General features: G+C 36.1%; 3 protein-coding genes across 4 annotated transcripts; all 3 read left to right on the top strand.

Annotated features, from left to right (window-relative positions):
- Positions 1-710: 710 nt before the first annotated feature.
- Positions 711-4,086, top strand: LOC123554049 (flavin reductase (NADPH)-like). The gene is made up of 4 exons (XM_045343914.2): positions 711-1,179; positions 2,197-2,404; positions 3,197-3,361; positions 3,566-4,086. Exons 1-4 carry the CDS (start codon positions 1,045-1,047, stop codon positions 3,709-3,711), a joined length of 654 nt encoding a protein of 217 aa, XP_045199849.2. The 5' UTR covers positions 711-1,044; the 3' UTR covers positions 3,712-4,086.
- Positions 4,087-6,956: 2,870 nt separating this feature from the next.
- Positions 6,957-14,438, top strand: LOC123554050 (flavin reductase (NADPH)-like). The gene is made up of 4 exons (XM_045343915.2): positions 6,957-7,369; positions 9,561-9,768; positions 12,355-12,519; positions 13,507-14,438. Exons 1-4 carry the CDS (start codon positions 7,235-7,237, stop codon positions 13,650-13,652), a joined length of 654 nt encoding a protein of 217 aa, XP_045199850.2. The 5' UTR covers positions 6,957-7,234; the 3' UTR covers positions 13,653-14,438.
- Positions 14,439-14,490: 52 nt separating this feature from the next.
- Positions 14,491-22,852, top strand: LOC123554051 (thiamine transporter 2-like). 2 transcript variants are annotated; one of them, XM_053548539.1, is made up of 5 exons: positions 14,491-16,135; positions 18,133-19,088; positions 19,568-19,766; positions 20,223-20,364; positions 21,642-22,852. In XM_053548539.1, exons 2-5 carry the CDS (start codon positions 18,143-18,145, stop codon positions 21,786-21,788), a joined length of 1,434 nt encoding a protein of 477 aa, XP_053404514.1. In that variant the 5' UTR covers positions 14,491-16,135; positions 18,133-18,142; the 3' UTR covers positions 21,789-22,852. The 2 variants fall into 2 exon arrangements, with proteins under 2 accessions (XP_053404514.1, XP_053404513.1); XM_053548538.1 differs by having other exon boundaries at positions 14,491-16,375.
- The last annotated feature ends 495 nt before the right edge of the window (positions 22,853-23,347 follow it).

Here is a 23,347-nt window from a genome sequence, read left to right as displayed (position 1 = left end):
GTATGTAACTAAATAAATCATACGCTTAGAAATTTTTATCACAAGACAATAAGTGACGATAATGGGAGAAATGTGTCCCCGGCCGATAAAGTTGCCATTTTATCACAAATTTTAGCGATTCTTCATAAGATCGACTCATTTTACGCTTGTTGGAGCATATACACAGTAGCTGGTTTCTAAAAATAAAATCTTATTTTTCTAAAGTAGTAACATAGAATAGTAAATTAGATTTTTATTTACCTTGTTGACAAAAGTCAATCACTTTTTCGGAAAATATCTTATCACAAAACGGCAATATCCGGTGTACGCATCACCTGGTTGGAATTTTTGTCAATATCAAATAGACCAGTTAAAACTGTGTCATCTTGGGTATAGATCACTTTAGCATATCATGGTATATTCTTAACAGGCTAAAGGTAATATTTTCTACCTGGATTTTATGAAATCTGCTCAAAATATCTGTGTAAAATGTGAAAAATATATTATTATAAGTGGTATAAAGATGTTTAACGAATTTCAATGTATATAATCATGGGTATAGCTTTTCCGCATGTTTATTTTACCTGTATTGCACTCTCGAAGCACACGTTCATTGAGTTACTTCCCTTATTCACTAGACTTGGTATATCGTGTATGCACACACGAACAGTAGTGGTATAAAATTCTTTAAAGAAATTAGCTAGTGAATTTCACTGGGCATACTTACATGCTAAACGTTTAAGAAATCTATATCAGTATATAGGCAATAGCCACACACTCGATATCAAGTAGGTCTACGATAAAATTGTTACGCAAGGAACGAAAGTAAACGTGACTGACATAAAATTGACCTTTAAGGCTTGTCGCCATTTGTTCATCTGGTTGTAAATGTGAATCACGTTCAGTTACGTCTCATACTTGTATGTGTATAGCTGACAGGTAAATTCATTCACAAAAGAACGCTTATAGTGTGAGGGAAAACACGTTTTCTTCAGTGCAGTTGTGGAGTGCAAACGAGTGAGCTGAATATTGGAAAATTGTGTTAAATACTGTGTTTGATAAATAATGAAAATTGCTGTTTTGGGGGCCACAGGTCCTTCTGGAATTCAGCTTGTCAAGGAAGCATTACAAAGGGGCCATGACGTAACAGCAATAGTGCGTAATCCGGATAAACTTACAGATAGACATGAAAAGCTTAAGGTAAGAATTAAAATAACATTATCTAAATTATCTTTTATAACCAGACAATGGGCGTCTCCCGAGTCATTTCTTCGCATTTCGTAGATGAGATGCTTACTTTGACCTTTATTATATAGACATCTCAGTGTGAAATATCAAATATGTTTCAATACAATGGCGGTTCCGAGAGGGGGAGGGTGTCGACAGGGGCGTAGCTGGCATTTTATAAATTGCAGGCCCGATGCGCCGAAGAAGCGACTTTGGTAGGGGGTGTGGGGTTTTCCTTCCCACGATAATTTTTAAGAACTAGAAGTCTGTGGTGCATTCTGGCGGAATAAAACCGATGCTACGCATCCGAAGTTCTGATAATATTTGTTTACCTCTCGACTGCATTTCCCAATACTTGCAATAGCACTTTAAATTCTACCATGTTTTGTCAAAATACTTTTAATCAGTCTTAGATATTGGTACGGACGGAAGGAAATACGGAATCAAAACACTGTTTATGAACTAAATATTAAGTACTAAGGAGAGCCCTTCAAATAATGCCTTAAGATATGGACCCGGCAATAAAACAAGAAATATGTAGGTAAAAACAAGAAATATGTAGGTACAATGGGTATTGTATACCTCTTGCATTCTAACTGAATTTAGCAGGGTCGCATGTTCCTACAGCAGTTTATGTTCGATTGAAATAATCTAAGCCACGTCTAAGATATGGCTCCGGACAGACAGACAGTTGAAATATACACTAGATTATGTACTATATATACAAGTACAAAATATCACAGATCTTGTCCTGAATATATGGCTTGTTGAACTAATGTTTTAATTTAATTGGATGAAATATACCAAACAGGGGCCCTTTATATCATGTTATATATTGAAACTAGAGACTACAATGTATGGCGTGGGCGGCGTGGACAATAAAACAACAGTACGAAACTGGCAGAAGCCAGCTACCATAGATTTACGACAATATGTTTATGATGACTACCTCTTTTAAAACGTAAATTTTGTTGTTCATTAACTTTTCAGGTTGTGAAGGCAAACATTTTTGACCCCGATTCTCTGGTACCACACCTGACAGGTCAAGATGCAGTGTTATCATGTCTGGGCTGTCCTCCAAGCTGGTTCAGTCTGTGGACTGTAACTTTCTACACAGATTCAGCGAAATCTATTGTCACCGCTCTTAGAAGAGCAGATGTTAAAAGATTCATTTTCATGTCTGCGTGGTACACAAAATGTAAGTAACAAATCGAACGTACGTGACTCTTTTAACGTATTAACGTAGGCAGTGTCCTAATTACATTTCGGGATCCGACGTCAAGTATCACGTTACATTGCTATGTTTGCTTTGGCCGGTCAGATTTATATTTCTCGGAGTATTGTAATGGCAATCGCGCCATTGTTATCAGCTAAGAATACGGTTCTATTCTCTTTATTTTATGTACATGTATGTTCTTGTTCTTGAAATGTGTATTGTGAGATAAAAGTGAACTTCAAACGTGAAAATCACGTATCCCGCGTTATATATCAAGTCAAGCCATTGTTAGTACTGAGCAGCGTTTTGTAAATCAATTTGAACCTTTTGTTTGTACTGAGTGGCCGTTTAACCTTTTGTTAGTATGGAAGTCTTAACTTAGTACTGCGATGACCTGGTGTGAATTGTAGGACAGTAGTCACAACTTGACCGCGATGATTGACCTTCAGCTGATTATTCATATCGATTATTTCATTGAAGAAATAAAGGGTGATCAGGGTAGCCATGTATATTTTTATGGAATAGATATGTATGCAGTGCAGTATCAATGTATGTATACTCAATTTGATCAGTTTAAACTTTCCAATACACTAATTCATAATTACACAATTTTATATTTCCACTTTCTCATGCAGCTCGTGTTACGTACACTCCTTTTCAATAATAGGTTGTGCCTCATTATGTATTATAATACAAAGGTGAACCATCGGGGTCAAGTTGCGTCCACTATAGTATCATAAGATATTTATGTTTTACAAATTATGTCTCTTTCAGATAACAGCAGCGATCCATTTATGATCAACTGGGTTCTCAAGCCTTTATTTCTGGGTCAGTCCTTGAAAAATATGGGGGAAATGGAAGATTATCTAGAGACTGAGTGTCCAGATATAGAATATACGTCCGTGCGTCCGCCTCAACTAACAAATGCTGAAACCACAGGTAGGTTCAAACTATCTGCTGCTATAATTCTTGGTCCACTTTGAAATATGTGTTTGCCATTTTAAATACTGCTTAATTTATAAAAACACCTCTAGTTATAAAATTGTTCATGTTAGAATGCGTGGAGTAGACAACGCTTTTTGCTTAATCCAGTATTTGATTCTGTCAAAATGCTACTACGGTTAATATGAATTAATCTTTAAGGTGCGTCTGTTTTGCATCACGAGGGACAACGTGTACCATCAGACAAACGTGTCGTCTGCTGTCGACGTGATGTAGCCAGGTTCATGCTGGATACAGCTGAAAGCGGGAATTTTAAAAGGAAATGTATGGCCATAGGTTCTGGGTGACACAAGGTTCAACGAGGAAAATGTGGAAATGAAAGACAAAATTATTTAACGTGAAAAGAGTGATAAAGACGGTCGTATGTTCAAGAAGACCAACAAAAAGGATACAGAACTGGATATGAGCTCGACTTTGACGTTGATGATAGCCTTTGAACTTTGAGCTTGAGATTTCAAGACATGTAAATGTAGAGGCGTGGTAATATGCGTCTAAAACAGTACATGACTGAACTTTCACAAGTGTGCGGCTTTATTATGATATGAGTTTTAAATCAGGTATACACATACTCGATTAATATGAAATATCAACCTTTCTCATTATAAAACTGTGAATGATATTATCAATTTAATCTTGTTTTTGAAATATATTTTGTTAATTGATATTACATTAGTCTTACTACGATAGCTGAGAAGGGATGTTGAAATCACGTATCTTTCAAATGCATTCTTTCCTTCCCGAAGCGTTCACGTGCTCGGGTAAAGATTTGTTTGGGTAAATGGTAGGGTTTATTTGCACACGTTTAAGCTTTTTTGTGGGCACGTAAATGATCAAGGTTAACGTTAGGCTAACCTTAAAGCTTTCGTATACTCCCTTAAAGCATGGTGTGCTTGCAAAAGGAAATGAAGTGTTGTGTCATCTTCAGGTTTACAGAAGCGCGGAAAGATGACAAACAAAAAATAACTTTGTCCGTCTACCGCATTAAATTAAATAAAAAGAATACATCTTGGCTCAGTTGGGTATTAAGCGACATATTTTCATTCACCTTCATTATTGGAAACTGCATATACCTAAAGTAACCTTGAAATGCACTGAAAACGAAACAACAACAGACTGATAAGTCGTTCGAGTTGCAGCATGCAATTCGAAACGACAAACATATATTGCTTCGTTGTTGTATATACTGTGTTGGCATATTGCGCAGTAACCATCATGACAGAACGATAACACGACAGAAAGCTATTTTGTCGTGTTGTCGCCTGGCGCCCTACCAACACAATGACACGACAGAGCGCTAACACGACCGGAATGTTAATTTTGTTGTGTGGTCCTAACACTTCTGTCATATCTTCGTGCAGTCGTGTGGGCGGGGCGCTGATATGACAACACGACAGAAATGATATATTGTGCTGTCATGTGGTCGCACCAACACGACAGTACGACATGGCAGAAACGGGCCACCGTACATAATGGTTAAGTAAACAAACTTGACCTTCGCGGTGTATTTTGTAACGAAGTTATAAATCCTGCACGATAACACAAACGATAACATGTTTGATAATTATGATATTTCTTCATTAAAACGTTTCAATACAGAAACTACTTTTGTTTAAGGGGACGCATACTTTGAAATTAGAAAAAAAGTGGGTGGGGTATTATAAAATTTACCTGCAAAAAAGTACACGGTTTTGGTAAATGAAATGAATACTGTTTCAACTGTTATAAGTACACAAAGGATTGCTCACTAAAATAAAAATGAGAAAAACTGAAACAAGAAAGTTATTGTTGAATTACATAAGACTTCTTGTGTACATTCAAAGTCAACAATTAAGACTTTTTGGTGCGAAAATAATAGTGCTTCACTTTGTCCAAACATTTATCAATGTCCTACAGATTCTAATTTAAAGAAAGAATGTGAAATAAGTTCACTGTCTTGCTTTTCATTTGGCATATGTGAGCTAAAACACATTATTTAGTTTGTTTACAAAGTAGTGCATAAGAAAAGATACGGTGGTCAAGGAATGCCACATTACAAAACTAAAAGAGTATATTCCCCTTAATACATTAAACATTTATCATTACAGAAGTCTAGTGGCTTACAATAAAGGCCTAGAAATGTTGCCATTATTAATTTTTAACTTGGTATTCATGAATTGCAATGCACTTAAATATCAAAATACATTCAACAAACTTTTGAAAATGTACTGTCTTAAAATCCCTAAAATAAGGTATGAAATTTTGTTGAGAGGTCCAATCAATGTGTACATGTGCAAAAGCAACATTCTAATCTTGTTCACAAAAGTTACTAATACACAGCAGGAATGTCAATGATCAAAACTGGACGAATATACAGTTATCCTCATTTTAATGTCATTTATAATTTGTCCTTGAATTCTCCACCATACTTTTCATAACTCTGTTTGCACGAGTTGCACGAGAATGCTGTCATTCACGTAAAAAAATGGGGTCAAATAAGTTGTAAATGCAATATCATGTAAACGTAGTTAATGGATTATGCAGTTCAAGATAAACTTAATCTCATAACGTAACGATCATGTATAATGTTGTAACAACAACTTTACTTACACTAATTTAAGTAGCAGTCGGTTTATAAGTGACTTTATCGATTCATTTGTGTTTTGTTATTGTTGTCAAAAGTATAACGGAAGTGCCTCACAACTGAAGCGGAAACCAGTTTGATGCGCAAAGTAGTCCACTGTAGGTAATATTTTTTGACAAATGTCCACAGAAATTAATAATTTTCTAATATTAAAGACGAATATCTGAATAGGATTCATTATTTGATAAGAAATTATAATCATCGACATGTTTTTTTTAAAAATCGTACACGTGCTGACACCTAAGTTGTCTCCCGTCGTTTATTAGAGTTACCTTTCGTCCGGCGCAGTAATACATTTGCAGTGAATCGCCGAGAAGTCGTGGGAAAATTAAAAACCATGTAAACAAACTAAAATTAACCACATTTTCAAGATTAATTTCAAGTGATCGGCATTATGCATTTAACCCGCCTGACCTGTGTAGCATCTTAGATATCTGTTCTAAGGTATTCATTGTGTAGAATGTCATGTTATGCCCTTGCAATGCTAATCCCACTCTGATTTTTTTGTTTACATTTTTTATCAATGAGAAATATGGCGTCCATCCCGAGATGAACTGACGTGGCGTTAAATTTTTACATGTTTAAGCAAACCTGGTGTGTTAGAAAGAAAATTTCATCCCTTCAACATTATTTGGAACACTGTTATTGTAAAAAACCTGTTTTTTCCTTATACAAAAGCTTAATATTTTGTGTTGAATGTACTTTCACAAACACCTCTGTTTTCCTATTACATTCATAGTACCACATCCTTATCCACAAAATACTGAATATTACAGGTGTCCATCAGTATTATATCAGTTTAGGAATATGTTTTTTATTTTCCCACCATTGATTTCTTGAATATGCACCCCTTCCGCATTGCTGTATGAACTGTGAATGTAGCAATATGCGTCCCCTTAACATTACAGTATGCACTTAATCATTGACAACCTTTTTGAGTCCAACGATGCATGAGAACCATAAAAATCAAACGATAATATAAACATGATATCGTGTTTTGAATCAGGTTTAAATATGTCTGATATTTGGATCAACAAAAACAAAGATGAATTAGTTTATATTAACGTCTGATATTTGAATTTCTGTTATTCAGACAAAACGCACGTGCGCTGTTCTCAAAGTATATCTACATGCGTATGTTATCAGTAACTATAAACACGTGACCTAAATATAGTTTTAATATTTGAAATATGAAAATAGCAGTTTTAGGGGCCACAGGACCTTCTGGGATTCAGGTTATAAAGGAGGCATTGGAAAGGGAACATGAGATTACAGCAATTGTTCGTAATCCGGATAAACTAACAGAAAATCATGAAAATCTGAAGGTATGTATATATTTGTATTTCAATGTCAAAATATAGGACATAAGTCAGGGAAGTACAAATGAAACACAGTTATTTGATTGTATACAATGATGTTTTATATTTGAACAGCATTGCAGATCTATTCGAATAGCGGTGACTGCAACTTTTTACCATTTTTACTGTATAGATATAAGAAGAAAAATCTTTCATTGGAAAAACTTATTCATTATATCATGATATTAGCAATACAATTATTCACTAGTATATAGCCCTCGTTAATAGTACATTTTACATGGTTTAACCCACGCACTAAAAAAGAAATTCGCTTGCAGTATATTTTTCTCTAGTTAGTTAAACATGTTTCACCGCAGGCATCATACGAAAAACGTATTGATTTCCAATTCTTGCAGCGTAGTGACAACGTTTTCTTAATCATGTGCTTGAACTTCCCAACAGCTGTAAGCTTATCTGTAAAAAAACAAACTGGGAATTTATTATCAGATGCTAGGCTAAATTCATGAAACGGCACGACATAAACAACCTCGTGAAATATGGAGATCTCAAGATTTCAAGATTTTATTTACATTTTGCACAAGTCCTACAATATTGGGAAACATCAGCATAGCATACAATATAACATCATGATAAAACATCACGTGTAACAATGGAAAACGGCTACTTAATTGTAGTTAATTAATAAGTATAATGTGTAGCCTTTGTGTTTTATAAATAATCAATATAATCATTTGAACAACATCTCTATTTACAAGAGAAAAAGAGGAGAAGAGATTTGACAGGAGGCCTAAGGGGGCTGATACGCTCACCTATTTGACCTAATTATATATAACATAATTTATATGTAATGTATGTGCTACAAAAGAAAATATGTATGTCAGACATAGGCGATCACAACAATTTCTATACATTATTGTATATGCCATGTGTGAGAGTGTTGCAGAACTGAATTATAGCGTTTTCAAAATTTGTGTAATTAGTTAATTTGTTCTAAAATAATCCATGATTTTCTCACAAAATAAGCTTAGCTTTTTAAGTGAAATTACATCATTTTCTTTTGACATAAATTGATAAATTTGAACATGTTTGGTCGTATTCGTATATGTCTCCCTATGTATTTAAATCTGTAGTTTCCTACGCGCAGCTTGTTTTAGAAGCTGACATTTGGCAGGGGCGGATTGGGTGAGGGCATGATCTTTAAGTGTTCGTGTCGTTTTATCATATTTCCCCATTGACTATATTCCTTAAATGAATCTAACAGCATATACGCCACGTAACAAATGTCATAAAAGTTAATTTTTTTCAACACCTACGCACTTCCTTTGTAAAGATGGACCTATTTACTTTTCAAATCAGTTCAGTAGCTGTAGGTTTATGTTTTGAACATTTGCTTGAGTGTAATGCTCCCCCATCTCAAAATCTGTTTTTGCTTTTAGTTCCATGTGTTTCTTAATATTGTGTCTCCCTATTCCGTCCCCACCCACATTACATACAGCCACCCCTCTCCCAGAAAATTATGTACTTATTTTTAATTTTCTTTTCACAACCCCTCACATTCCCAATAAGCCACCCCAAAGCCATCCACCCAGCCGCACAAGTTTTTAGTTCGACTTTTCGAAAAAAAGGTAGGACTAATGGACTTTTCCGTGCGTCGGCGCCGACGTCGGCATCCCGATTAGGTTAAGTTTTGTATGTAAACTGGTTTCTCAGTAACCAACTGTGGGAATGGATTGAAACTTCACACATTTATTAACAGTGATAAACTAACCTGTATCACACAGGTTCCTTAACTCTATTTTGCTTTGTTACAAAATTATTCCCCTTTTTCAACGAAGCCAAAAGCCATTTTCGTGTATGTAATGAAGCCTCTATGTTGAGTATCTCGGTGAAGTGTAACCACAGGCACCGGCTTGGTAACGCTAGCGTTGACAAACTTGATCACTTTTCCATTACGAGAGCCTCCATTTGGCGAGTCACCAAGTGGAACGATCGAACGCAGTACTTACAAGTGTGAAACACGTGACTTACTTTCCCTTCCATAATTGTCCCTCAGACATCCTGCAGTGCCTTCGTTGTTTGACATAGTACGCTCTAGTTTGTGATCAATGTGCTATAGAAACAGTCAGTTTATACCTATGTTCTTACTTCCTATACCGTCATCTAGATGAATTGGAAATCTTACTTCTTTACCTTTCAGGTCGTTAAGGCAAACATTTTTGACGCGGAGTCTCTGGTACCACACCTGACAGGACAAGATGCGGTATTATCGTGTCTTGGATGTACCCCAAGCTGGTTAAGCCTGTGGACTGTAACATTCTATATGGACTCGGTTAAACCTGTCGTAACCGCTCTGAGACGAGCGAATGTGAATAGATTCATTTTCATGTCGTCATGGTACACAAAGAGTAAGAACATACTTCAAACTATTTCATATAACTTGTTATAGTAAAGTAAGCATCCATATCTTTCACTACACTTAGACCGGATGGACGTGCATGAACTTAGCCAAAGCAGCCAGAACTAATTCTAACCCCTAACCCTTCTTGCTACTCTGGCTGTTCTGGTTGCTCTGGCTAAATTCCCAACAATGACCGGATGGTGGATAAGAGACTAGTGATTTCTGTGTGATATTAGCTCGCTTCCTCGTAGATAATAGTCCGACACTTACTTTCGTATCTTCTGTTTTTGCTTCGTTTAATGTCACACCGACACAATTTAAGGACTTAATCGTTTATGTCGAGGAGGACCCCACATTCATTTTTTTTCAGGTACGGGCGAGTACCTGGGTAGAATCATCGTCTTGGATGTATTCTTTACATTAAAACAGTCTTACTGGAAAGGTGTTAGCGGATTATTCCGTCAGTCATAAACAAATTCATTTTGACGGAAATCTATACATTTGACGCGGTATGACTATTGCCGTTAGTTTACATTTAAAATAATATTTATTGGAGATTTTTTTTATCTAAGTAGTTTCCCTGTTAATTTCTGCTACAGTTATATGTTCCTTCGTCATTTTACTATGTCTTCACGTAGCTGAAGGCGCGTTGGTGAGATGTCTAAGGATGAGAGGTAATGAATAATGGAAATATTCAGGAGTTTCAGGGAATCACTGGGCACCCGGGTCTAACTGACCATCATGGAACTTACTGAAATATCCAGCAGTTAACCATTTTTAGCTCACCTGTCACATAGTGACAGGGTGAGCTTTTGTGATCGCCCTTCGTCCGTCGTCCGTCCGTCCGTCGTCCGTCCACAATTTCTTGTCTGCACGATAGAGGTTTCATTTATGATTTTATTTTAACCAAACTTGCACATAACTTATATCACCATAAGATCTCGGTTCCTTTCTTGAACTGGCCAGATCCCATCATGGGTTCCAGAGTTATGGCCCCTGAAAGGGCCAAAATTAGCTATTTTGACCTTGTCTGCACAATAGCAGCTTCATTTATGATTTGATTTTTACCAAACTTGCACAGAACTTGTATCACCATAAGATCTCGGTTCCTTTCTTTAACTGGCCAGATTCCGTTACGGGTTCCAGAGTTATGGCCCCTGAAAGGGCCAAAATTAGCTATTTTGACCTTGTCTGCACAGTAGCAGCTTTATTTATGATTTGATTTTTACCAAACTGGCACACAACTTGTATCACCATAAGATCTTGGTTCCTTTCTTGAACTGGCCAGATTCCATAATGGGTTCCAGAGTTATGGCCCCTGAAAGGGCCAAAATTAGCTATTTTGACCTTGTCTGCACAATAGCAGCTTCATTTATGATTTGATTTTAACCAAACTCGCCTACAACTTGTATCACCATAAGATCTCGGTTCCTTTCTTGAACTGGCGAGATTCCATTATGGGTTCCAGAGTTATGGCCCCTGAAAGGGCCAAAATTAGCTATTTTGACCTTGTCTGCACAGTAGCAGCTTTATTTATGATTTGATTTTTACCAAACTGGCACACAACTTGTATCACCATAAGATCTCAGTTCCTTTCTTGAACTGGCCAGATCCCATTATGGGTTCCAGAGTTATGGCCCCTAAAAGGGCCAAAATTAGCTATTTTGACCTTGTCTGCACAATAGCAGCTTCATTTATGATTCGATTTTAACCAAACTTGCACACAACTTGTATCATCACAAGATCTTGGTTCCTTTTTTGAACTGGCCAGATTTCTTCATGGGTTCCAGAGTTATGGCCCCTTAAAGGTCCAAAATTGGCTATTTTGGCTTTTTCAGCCATATAGAGACTTCATTCATGGTTTTATTTGATACAAACTTCCAAAATAACTTCAACAACAATAATTCTTGGATTCCATGACAAATCAGATCCAAGCGTAGGTTAAGAGTTATTTTATATCTGATTACCTCCCCTGATTGTAATCAAAATGGATTTATATCAGTAAGTACTTATAGTACTTATTTGAAATTTCATTATTGTCATTAGTTGGACTGAGCCAATCAGGGTAGATAACTATGGACTGATTTTATGTCAAATTACTTCCCTTTATTTCAAATTAAAATGGGTATATCTCCGTAACTAATGAAGATACTGATCTGAAATTTCATTTATGTCAACAGATTTATTTGGCAGATCCTTCTTTTCTTCACTTACAATAATTTTTTTTTAATTACTTCCCTTTTATGTTACTATAAATAGCTTATTTTTAGTAACTTTTTTATTATTGGCCATAGGGAAAAACCGAGACCACTTTTCTGTGGTACAACATGGATGGTACCTCCAATTTGTAGGTTTATTTTGACATATCTGTACCTTGTAAGAATTTTTTTTTCTTTTTGGTTAAATTTCTTCCCTTTGTTGTTACTGTCCTTTGGACTTAGATATTTTTTCTGAGGACCTTCTTGTCCTCAAGTGCAATGATAACAGGTGAGCGATATAGGGCCACCATGGCCCTCTTGTTTAACATGTGCTCATACATAACATTGAAACGTAGGAAAAACTGTACTGAATACTTTTATTGTCCTTTTTTCAGATAACAGCGGTGAACCCTTCTTCATGAAATGGATCATCAAGCCCCTATTTTTGGGACAGTCTTTGAAGAATATGGGAGAAATGGAGGACTACCTAGAAATTGAGTGTCCAGATATAGATTATACGTCCGTCCGTGCTCCACAGCTGTCCCATTCTGCGACAACGGGTAATATTCGAAAACAATATGGTTTAATATGTTGTCCAAATATAAAGAAAATTCAACGTTTTCGATAAGTTTCGAGCAAAAAATAGTTTAAATTGTATATCCAATCAGAAAAAGTCCGAACTTACTCTCAAATGTATTTGAAATGCCCGATCTGAGAGTCATTGTATGTTAGAAAATATATAAACGTATCTGGTCTCTCGCACTTTATATAAGCTTGGCCACATGGTATTTTGTTATCATTGTACCGCGTGTAGACTGCATGAATTACATGTGGATGAGACTAAGAAGTACCAGTGTCAGATATTATATAATGCTCGTAATAGTTATGTTTTATTACATATTTTAGTTTATTATTGAAATACTAGAAAGAAATATATCACAGTTAAAAATATGACTGTGTTTACGAACTGGATACATTTTGTTAAAACTAAAAGAAAATTTGTTTTACATGTATATACATGTATATACATTCTACTCTGCAACAGCTTCAAGTCTACGCCACTCGTGAAAATCTGGTGTTATCTCAGTTGATCTTACATGGAAACAAAGAAATACCCTCTTGTATATTCGTTAAATGTGAGGAGTGACAGTATATCTCCGCATTTTCATATAAATTTTAATCAGACTAGTTAATAGAGATACCTTGCTTAAAAAACATAGAAAAAATATATGCATTAGATTTCAACCTGGAGAGATTAGATTTTGGCTCTCCCAAGTATGGTCTGAATGTATTTTTATTTTGACGTCACTAATTTGTTTTGGAGCACTTGCACTTTAGCGGTCCCTATAATAACAGTTACTGTAGTTTAAAAATGTTTTAGAAATCAAAAGTTATAAGGAGAAGCTTTATTTTTAGATGAATATATTTGGGGGCTGCTGCCTCCATACACCCGCTTTGCCCCACACACCCTGACTTGCTACGCATACGAATTGTTAACTTCCGGAGACCACTAATGTGCATTCTACCCATTTGGTTTTCTTCTGCAGGTACGCCAGTGAAGTATAACGAAGGACAGCATGTGTCACCTGTTTCAGGTTTTATCATTAGCAGACGTGACGTCGCCAAGTTCATGCTGGACGCAGCCGAAAGCGGCAACTTCAGACGGAAATGCATGGCAATAGGTTCTGGGTAATGAAGGCAAAACAGCTCGTGTTCACAGAAAAAAAGAAAACATTTTGTCATAAGAAGACGTGCAGACGACAATGAGAGGAAACATGTGGAATTACGTTCATTATGTCAATGAATTAAATATCTTAATTCTATGTCTGAACTGTGCCAAAGATACACGCAATATAGTGTAAATTGAAATACGGGATAATCCATTTCTTCCATCACATTATTTTTCATGTCATAAGTTGCTATATCAAGTCTTAGTCTATCCATTTTAAGATCAACTTTAAACTTTTATAGTATACATTACAATCTACGGATTACAGTGAAACATGTCTGTAAAAGTGACATATTGGGGAACCAGAAAGTGTTCTTTAATCATCGGACAGGAGGGTTTAACTTGGAAAGACAGGATGTCTGTGGTCCATAGCACAGATAACAAGTAATCGTTTAAATGAGTAGAAAAAGAGTAACCATTTTGTCCAATGGAAGCATGTGCTGGAAGAAATGTATATCATAAACAGGCTGAAGTTAGCTAAAGCCAGCATAAAGTGAACGTCAAGACCCTACCTTATCAGTTTTATTTTTGCAGAGTATCTAACCTGTGGATAAAGACTGCCCGCAAATAACGACAATGTTTGGCTCTCCCAACAGTGCATGTTCTTTATTTACAAGTTTGATTCATTATATACAAACATTTATGTTTACAAACGCTTGTGATAGTTTACACAATAGTTGCATGTGATATTTTCTAAAACTGTAGAATTGCATTTTTTCTGACCTTTAAATAAGTGACATTATCTGAAGGCGAGTACAAGCGAGTATATATATATATATAAGCATTATCTGATAGTATGATCAGAACATGTTGAATGTTATGTTTATGCTATTTTACAATTTTGTTGTTCTATGACACCTATCGAGAAAGTTCACAATGAGTTAAGTACGCTCCTTACAATTCTGGCCGAAAGTCTACTTTGTGTGCCTGCAAATGTCAAAATATACCTGCACGTATAAAAGTATGCGTACGCGCGTAAATATAAACGTGCACGCATGCATTTTATCATATATAGATGCGCATAGATGGACGTGAACGCGTTTTAATACAAGCACTAGTAATTACAAATGCAAGGGTAAAATTATATTTCTTGTTTAAACGTCTGACAAGCATTCAGCTGACCAAAACTGTCGCTCTGATGTGAAAGCTTCTAACTCAAAACAACATAGGCCTTCAACAATGAGCCCTGAAAAAAAGAATTCGTCTGGCTGTTCTGCTATATATAGAGGAGAAATTTGTTTTGTGTATGCAAAGCACTGTACATTGTTTGACCCTGTTTTCCCCTAACTTCTTACAACCAGGCAGAAAATGACCATATTTTGGAAAATTTTATAGTTTCACTACTAACAGTGAATGGACTATTGAGTATTATTAAATCACATTTATTGTTTACTGTTGGCAAGGAAACTAACAAACGCATGCTTATTATATGCTATAATTCTTTTAGGTCTGTGTGATTAGGTTATTTCGGCTGAACATAAGGAAGACGGTCTTCGGTCGGCTAGCGAAAATGTTCAAAACTGACATGTGCCACATAAGCCGCAGATTCTGACATACGATACCTGCATCACATTTAGAGCAATCAACTTTCAATGGGAAATATCAGTTATTCTCTCCCTTGTTTATCTATTTATATTAGGCAGAGTTTATGTTATAATCCAAGATCTACGATGTCACTCAGGTCTGTTTGGCCCAGTCCTGTAACTGTATGACGTCAGCGTAGCCCAGCTGTCAATTGTATAGGCATCAATTAGAGTTCCCAAAGTCGGAAGGTGTATATCTTATCACCTTTATTTCAAGACCTTTACGTGTTATACTAGTAAACCAAGTAGATTTGATCGACGTCTTTACACTCAACGTCAACGTCAAAACTCTATTACATTAGTGTAATACCAAAATTATGTAATGACTCCCACGACGTAAAAAATGCAATACAATAACTGTATACACAGGAGTAGACATGCACCAGTCGTTAAATACCTCTGCAATAAAAGTCCTCTCCAATAGCACTTTCAATTTTCAAAATATCTCTTTATCTCTGACTCGAACTTGAGATGAGCCCAGAGAGAAAAAAATATTTTCTTAGAAAATATCAGTGTCTGTATGAAGAAAAAATATTACTACAGATTACTTATTCTCAACAGAGTTTGCGAGTCTAATACAGTCCAATTTAGAAACGAATCACCTCTTCGGTTTGTTTATATAACTGAGCAATCATGACGACCTAAGCCTTACTGTACTCCCAAGTTGAGTATACGTTTACCTTATTCCCAGTTACTTCCCTGTACTTTTTTTATTTAGTGGACTCTGACCACCATTTACACCTTTTTTTAAACAGGCTACATTACATTGAAGTTTTAAAGCGCGTGTTTTGTAATGTTCTTACACCAATAAGAACAGTAACGTCTAAAAGCATTTGTGTTGAAAGGACTTCAGTATTTAAGAAAGTAAGTTTTTTTACATTAATTGTACAAGACTGTGTTTGTTTTCAATTTGTTAAGTTTTGATATTATAAATATAAGTGTGAGAAACACTTTTATCTAATCGGCAACCAAACTGTCCGCACTCTGACTAACGTTGAACACTTGAAATGTTTATTGTTTTATGTGTGTGTATGAAGAAAGAGAATAATGGTTAAAGCTTGTCGTTATATATATATTTTTCTACAAAGGACATAATATTATTTTGTAAGTGTTTTAAGTGTATGTTCTTTTTCTAATTGTCATTTATTTTGTCTTTCGCCTGTCCCAAGCTACATGTAAATATTTTATACTGTATGTTACTCAATGATTGGAATAGCGTAAAGCAAGATAATTATCATTTTACTATTTACACTTATTATCTTTGTTATAGATAAAAATGACATAAACTATCACTAGTAAATATACAAGAATACTATTTATTATACATATCTCCAGCTGTTTCGATTTTAGATAGGTAAGATGCACCGCAACAGGCTCAATCAAACCAAATCTGCTAGTTTGTTTGATTGCTTTCTATGCTCCCAAAAGATCTACTTATAAACAACAGCGGTCTTTAAATCCGTAAAATGTCTCTCTGTTCATGTACTAGGACCTGGTGTCGTTAAATTTTTGGTGCTTTGGGAGTCCAATCAAAGTATCTGTTCTGTATTCGAGTTCCACGGGGCGTGAGTAGTGTTGCACTTTTTATTAACACGCATCAGGAAGGTCTAACACGTGTTAGTTCTTCCATCACGCATTGAAAAAAAGCGCCATATCCTTATATTACGTCTTCAAATACATGTAGTTTAACAAGAGCACGCTAACATTTAAATTCATATATTTCTCAACTATGTGGCCAAAAATTTTGAATGCTTCAAACTGATACGGGCTAAAGTTGTTACATATCCCAAACTGGTAGCAGAGACATATTCAACCATTGCAGAACTATGCCCCTTACTAGCTGTGTTGTAACGTTGGGTTATCGTGTATTTTTGACATGAAACTGAATCACCAGAAACTTACAAAGAAATACATTCAGCCTTCCAAGCCAGTTATCCAGGATTACTATAGGATAAACATAACAAATATGGTATTTAGGACATATACTGCATGTGATACGAAAGTGTAGGTATATATCAAAAGCTGTTAGGTATATGTTAAATCGTTGTGAATCTTCTATTCATGCATATTATGATAACAACTAGTGTGTAGTTTTTGTCAAGAATCAGAGGCGTTAAATGATATCAGCTTGAGTCAGGAACTGAATCGATATCCCCTTTCAATGAACAATTTTACCACATTATACAACCTCCTCAACTTCCATAATAATACATATCGTATCTCGGCGAAGATAAACCAAGTGTGCACAGTTTGTATGGCTGTCGTGCATAGCTGAATATGTTTATGTGTTTCGGTGTAACCGGAAATACACCCGCCCCTCCCTGAAAATATTGTCCCCGGCGAAAAGTTGCAATAAGATTTACCATTCCCGACCCCGAGGACAGATCTCGTAGGGACCACAGTTACGGTTGAAAAGGAAACAAGAATCTGCAAGCAGATGAAACTCTGCGGATACGATTTCGTCAAAAACATGAATGTGAATAGTTATTAGAGGGTATGCGTTACACCGAATCACATAAACATATTCAGTATGCACGACAGCCATACAAACTGTGGACCACTGGTTTATCTTCGCCGAATACGATATGTATTCTTATGGAAGTTGAGGGGTGTATATTGTAAATTGTTCATTGAAAGGGATATCGATTCAGTTTCCTGACTCAAGCTAATATTACTGTTGCATCGGAGTTTTTAAAAAGAAAAATGACAAAACCCAACGTTAACATTGCAACGGCCACAAATCAAACGGTTTGGCTAAAATGATACGGTGTCGGTAAACAGAACGTAACATGATCAAATTATTTACGCAGTACCCTGTATTATATAATAAATGACTTTTTTGTTTTGTTTTTCCTACGCAGAGATTTCATCATGCTCAGCTGGAAGCTTGTCACGCTAATTGTCTGCAGTTTTGGATTTTTCAAAGATCTGCGTCCTTCAGAAGCTTATTTAACAGCATATCTCACAGGACCATGGAAGAATCTCACAGAAACGGAAGTGGACAACGAAATCTACCCATGGTGGACTTACTCGTATCTTTTATGGCTGTTGCCAATGTTCTTGTTGACGGATTATTTTCGATACAAACCGATTCTCATTCTTGATGGTGTTGCTTACATTGTAACATGGGCACTACTTCTCTGGGCGCAAGGAGTTCCTGCAATGAAAGGCATGCAAGTTACGTACGGATTGGCTACAGCCTGCGAAATAGGATATTATTCGTATCTCTACGCGGTCGTTACCAAAGACCATTTTCAAAAAGTTGCAAGTTTCACGAAAGCAGCATCTTTGCTAGGAAAGTTCGTAGCGTATCTGTGCGGCCAACTACTTGTTTCCTTTGACGTCATGGACTTCTTTCAGCTAAACATTTTCTCATTTGTCAGCGTCATAATTGCATTTATAATTACTATAATTTTACCTCGTGCAAAGCACTCGGAGCTGTTTAACCCAAGAATAGAAAATAGTGCGACAACTCCAAAGAGCGAATCGGTACATGAAGAAAGCAATGCTGATACAGGCGGTGGTGAGAAAACTGCTAAAAGTGAATCAACAAAAGAAGAAAAAGTTGTTGATACTAATAATGTTAGCATTAGTGGTCCGAGAAGTTTGATAATGTTTCTCTTTGATGAAGTGAAAACTATTTACGCCAATAAGAGTGTCCTTATTTGGTCAGTTTGGTGGGCATTTGCGTCATGTGGCAATTTTCAGGTTGGGAATTATATACAGAACTTATGGCATATCCTGACACCATACAAGAATGACCGGAAACAGCGCCATCTTTATAACGGTGCGGTAGAAGCTGCCGGTACACTGTTCAGTAAGTACTAACCAAGGCAAATAATAAAATTACTTCATCTTTAGACCCAATTGAAATAAAAGTTTCTAAATTAAATGTCACATTTAACGAGGTGTCATCAGCAAAGTACCTAATCCAGCTTACAGGTTTTCTTTCTGGTAGCGATTACAAACTAAAAATTAAACAACTTTTGTGTGTAAATTGAACAGAATAGGCTTTTATCATGAATAAGTTGGGTTTTTTTCATCTCGTTGTATGAACAAAATCATATTTCACGAGTGACTATGAAATGTTTTGTTTTCATACAAATTTATGAAAAGTGAAACTGTATTTTTGAAAAGTCACCAGACTATATATAACAAAGGCATCCGAATGTAAGCACAGTTCGTCCATTGCATAAGGTTTTGAGCTTGCATTTGCTCGAAATAATACTTAGAATAGACTGGTTATTCCATATTTATTGTTAAAAATAACCAGATACTTCTGTTTATGTATAATAGGTTCGGGGACAGTCCTATTGGTTGGTTTCTTGCCCATTGATTGGTCAGTGAGAGGCAGATGCGAGGTTTTAATGGCGGCAGTTTGTGGACTTAACGCCGCCATGTTGATTATTATGGGTAAAACCACAAGTATCTGGGTATGCTATGTACTGTATGATGTGTTCAGAGCAACTTATCAGATTGTCATCACCATAGCAACGTAAGTAATTTTATTAAGAAATACAGGACATATATTCACATGTAATTTAACAAATTGATTTATGTAAAACTAAAAGGAGAACTACGTGTCCGAGTGAGAAAAGTTTCCGACTGAATTACTTGCCCCTCACATGTGGATTAAGGACAATTTTTCGTATTAAGAAGTAATTCATCTGGCTTACGGAAGGTCGGTAGTTCTTCCCATGGCTAAAATAATGCCCGAATGGGCACCTGTCTTCCTTCACCATCAGTAGCTGGAAACCTTACTTTTGTCAGTGTCACTCTAAATCCAATAACGACAACAACAAAAATGTTATAGTAAAGAGTCTTTATAGTGCAGTTGTAAGAAATTAACTTTTTAACTGCATTGATTTCTATTGAAGACACACTGCAGCATTTTATGATTGATTCTCTGCTCATTATTAGTAACATTTACCATGATCTTCTTTGGTAACAGAGCACAGATTGCTGAGCACCTATCACGCCAGAGGTATGGGTTCGTGTTTGGTTGTAATACGTTCCTTGCCTTGCTCATAGAGACCATTTTAACAGCGATTGTCGTGGATGAGTCAGGGCTCGACGTCGATATTCAAACACAGGTAATTTGCCATTCTGCTTACATTCGTACTGTGTTAATTTTATCTCAACTGGAAGAAAGTATGGAACCTTGAAATGTGATTTTGAGCCGACTACTTGGAAAAATAAACAATGTTGAAGATCGGACTTAAAACGTAAGCATCTTATAGATCTTATATTTGGCCAATTCCAAGTCCACTTTCTGAGAGTGATCTCAAAACATTATTTTATTACTCATCATAGAGTCCATTCAATATATTTGTAGAATAGAAGTCCTCTTAAGTCGGTGGTAGGGGGCGTGAGGGGTGTACTTCGTATAAAAAGAATCAGTCAGATAGAATCTGTTATCATTTAGCTTGTTTGCGCCATATACTTACGAAGCATTTTCTTAGATTATAACCAGTACAAGTGTCTTAAAAATCAACGGTTGTAACCCCGACAGAGTCGCCAAAACGGCATACCGAGAATCGAGCTGAGCGGCCTAAAGTTCATTCTTAATGTCACCGTTTACATTTCATTTCACAACTAAAAAGGTCCTCGTGGCCGAGTTGTTAATGTCTTTGTCCTGGAACCATTTGTCCGTCCTCCCTTTGGGTTCGAAGCTCCTCGTGATGTAGATGTCTTTCGTGTGAGGAAGCCGTCCAGCCAGCTTGCGGACTGTTAGTGGTTCTACCCAGGTTCCCAGATTAATGTTCAGCGGGACATTTGGGATATTCTTCCATCATTAAAAGTTTAAAAGTCACCTATAGGATCATTGCCCGTAGTCAGTAAATGGCCCTTATTGGGGAGAAACGTGTCAGTGGATAAGATCACAGTGGTCTAGAGACTGAAAACGGATTCCGAATGTTTAGGCCTGTCGAACCTAGGGTGCCATACTTCAGATGATGATTTTCTTCGGTCAGTACAAGATCTGTCTTGCTGAGTGGCTTAGAATGTCTAAGATAAAGGTCAAGGTGACTCTCTGGATGGAAAATGTTCCAGTCATTAACTGAAGAGTGTTCAGCGTGGTTAGAAATTGTCTTGTTTTAGAGGTCAAGCGATAAGGTCAAAGTGATGTTTTCCCACCAATAACTTTAGTTTTACACATACAGACGCTAAATTACATAGGATGATCGATTACAGGGTCATTAAGTTAAAGGATAAGGTCGAAGCATTATATACGAACTTGTCTTAGACAGGTCATGTTTGTGGGAGGGAAAGTGGTCGTATGTGTTGTTCAAACAGTTGGTGTGTGCACACTACAATGTATACAAAATATTGATTTGGTTTTCAAGTTAATTTCTCTAACTTTTCTCTGCAGTTTATGGTTTATGGAGGCTACTTTGCTGTGATGACAGGTGCTTTCCTGACCGTTGCCATAGTAACAATTGTAAGGTCAAGAACAACACATCGACGTTTCTACAATATCGGCAGTAATGAAGCAAACTTACAAACGACACAGACATGAGAAAAATATTTTTCTGGAACATTATGCATATCGAATACAAATTTCAGTTGTATGGCTATATGGTAGACAAAGATGTGCAATGGTTCGTTGGAGATCAACCATATACCTTTCCGCATGACTGTCCATCAGACGTTGTACAGTTTTTTTTCTGTTTCTATTTCACACATCATTGTTTTCACTTCGTCGTTAAGTTTAATGCATACGGTATAATATACAACTTACAACTTTATATTTTATTAAAGTGTCACATGTAAAACATTCATAACATTTTTACATAATGTATAAAACAGTCACGTTAAAACAGTTTTACATCCAGCCATTACTGACTTATGAGACACTAAAACAGTATAAAACATGTATTTGTACATCAAGATGTTTAGTTTGGAAGTATCCATATTGTTGACCATCATTTACCCCAAGGCGCCCATGCCACCACCACAAAAGCAGTGACGTAACCAAAGCATCGACGGGCAAATCAAACTCAACAGCATCGAAACTATCCATTGACCTAACAGTGATCTTCCCATATAAAAAAGTAAAAAGTTTTCTATATGTAAGTTAAAAGGGACTGACTGTCTGATAAGCACAGACGAAAGAATTATCATTAAACTTTAAGAGTCTGTATCTGTTACTCATGGAATGAAGAACTGGACTGATTTTTCTCTACAGAATCAAAAACATACTGAAAGAAACTTGCTTAATGATATAAGTGTACTAATTAAATGTTAAGCATATATAATCTACTGAATATTATTAACGTCTTATTTGCATTTCCTTTAAACCAGAAAAGGGTGCATTATCTGACAATCAGTCTCCTCAGATCACACAGCTTTCACATCAATATCGTTTTTCAACAATTTAGTACCATAAAACAAGATAAAATGACTTATTAAAACTAAAAATAACCATTTGAGATTGTTTGCGAGAAAACTAATAATTGGGGCACAACAACCTGGATTAAGCAGGGCCAACATTTTCAATGGCCAAACAGACATAGGCTAACACCAGATGAAAAGACCCACAAGTTAGTTTTCATATAGCTTGGCTAATGTAGTTGTATGTTACAAGAATTCACATATTTCATATCGTCCTGATGGATTCACTTAACACCGACAATCTGATCTACATAGTGAAAAACAGTCCATGCCACTGCCTGTAAATCAGTGGGATATGTATTAAATTAATATGATGATAAGATAGACAAACTGCCGAGCGAGTTGCAAATCCAAGGACTAAAATGCAATTAAAACTAAAAGGTTATATGTATCCTACGATAACATAAAGCGTAAGTAATGCTACAAACTACTGTGTTAGTAGCACATCAATGGATTAAAATTTAGTTACAACTTAAAATCAAGAACTGTCCGTAAGACAGCACGCTCGACTTTTCTGTTTAACTCTGAATTAGAGCCTAGCCAGCAAAAGGGGCATAAATCTGTCAAAATTCTGAACAGTGTTATGTGGATTGTTTCTTATTATGCAGCTTTGACATTAAAAAAAAAAAGAAAAAAAAAAAACACTTCAAGTTTCAGGTCAATAGCTTTAATAGCAACAGAGGT

This window comes from Mercenaria mercenaria, chromosome 7 (assembly GCF_021730395.1).
Source record: "Mercenaria mercenaria strain notata chromosome 7, MADL_Memer_1, whole genome shotgun sequence".
Classification (NCBI taxonomy): domain Eukaryota; kingdom Metazoa; phylum Mollusca; class Bivalvia; order Venerida; family Veneridae; genus Mercenaria; species Mercenaria mercenaria.
Note: the sequence above shows the minus strand (reverse complement) of the source record. Positions and strands in the feature narration are given on the sequence as shown.

What these genes read in the sequence shown, in the direction of transcription:
- LOC123554049 (XM_045343914.2), top strand. Translation starts at nt 1,045, where the DNA reads ATGAAAATTGCTGTTTTGGGGGCCACAGGTCCTTCTGGAATTCAGCTT. An exon ending in ATAGACATGAAAAGCTTAAG is followed by an intron (nt 1,180 to 2,196) that starts GTAAGAATTAAA and finishes TTAACTTTTCAG; the next exon opens with GTTGTGAAGGCAAACATTTT. An exon ending in GTCTGCGTGGTACACAAAAT is followed by an intron (nt 2,405 to 3,196) that starts GTAAGTAACAAA and finishes TGTCTCTTTCAG; the next exon opens with ATAACAGCAGCGATCCATTT.
- LOC123554050 (XM_045343915.2), top strand. Translation starts at nt 7,235, where the DNA reads ATGAAAATAGCAGTTTTAGGGGCCACAGGACCTTCTGGGATTCAGGTT. An exon ending in AAAATCATGAAAATCTGAAG is followed by an intron (nt 7,370 to 9,560) that starts GTATGTATATAT and finishes TTTACCTTTCAG; the next exon opens with GTCGTTAAGGCAAACATTTT. An exon ending in GTCCCATTCTGCGACAACGG is followed by an intron (nt 12,520 to 13,506) that starts GTAATATTCGAA and finishes TTTCTTCTGCAG; the next exon opens with GTACGCCAGTGAAGTATAAC.
- LOC123554051 (XM_053548539.1), top strand. Translation starts at nt 18,143, where the DNA reads ATGCTCAGCTGGAAGCTTGTCACGCTAATTGTCTGCAGTTTTGGATTT. An exon ending in AGCTGCCGGTACACTGTTCA is followed by an intron (nt 19,089 to 19,567) that starts GTAAGTACTAAC and finishes TATGTATAATAG; the next exon opens with GTTCGGGGACAGTCCTATTG. An exon ending in ACGTCGATATTCAAACACAG is followed by an intron (nt 20,365 to 21,641) that starts GTAATTTGCCAT and finishes TTTTCTCTGCAG; the next exon opens with TTTATGGTTTATGGAGGCTA.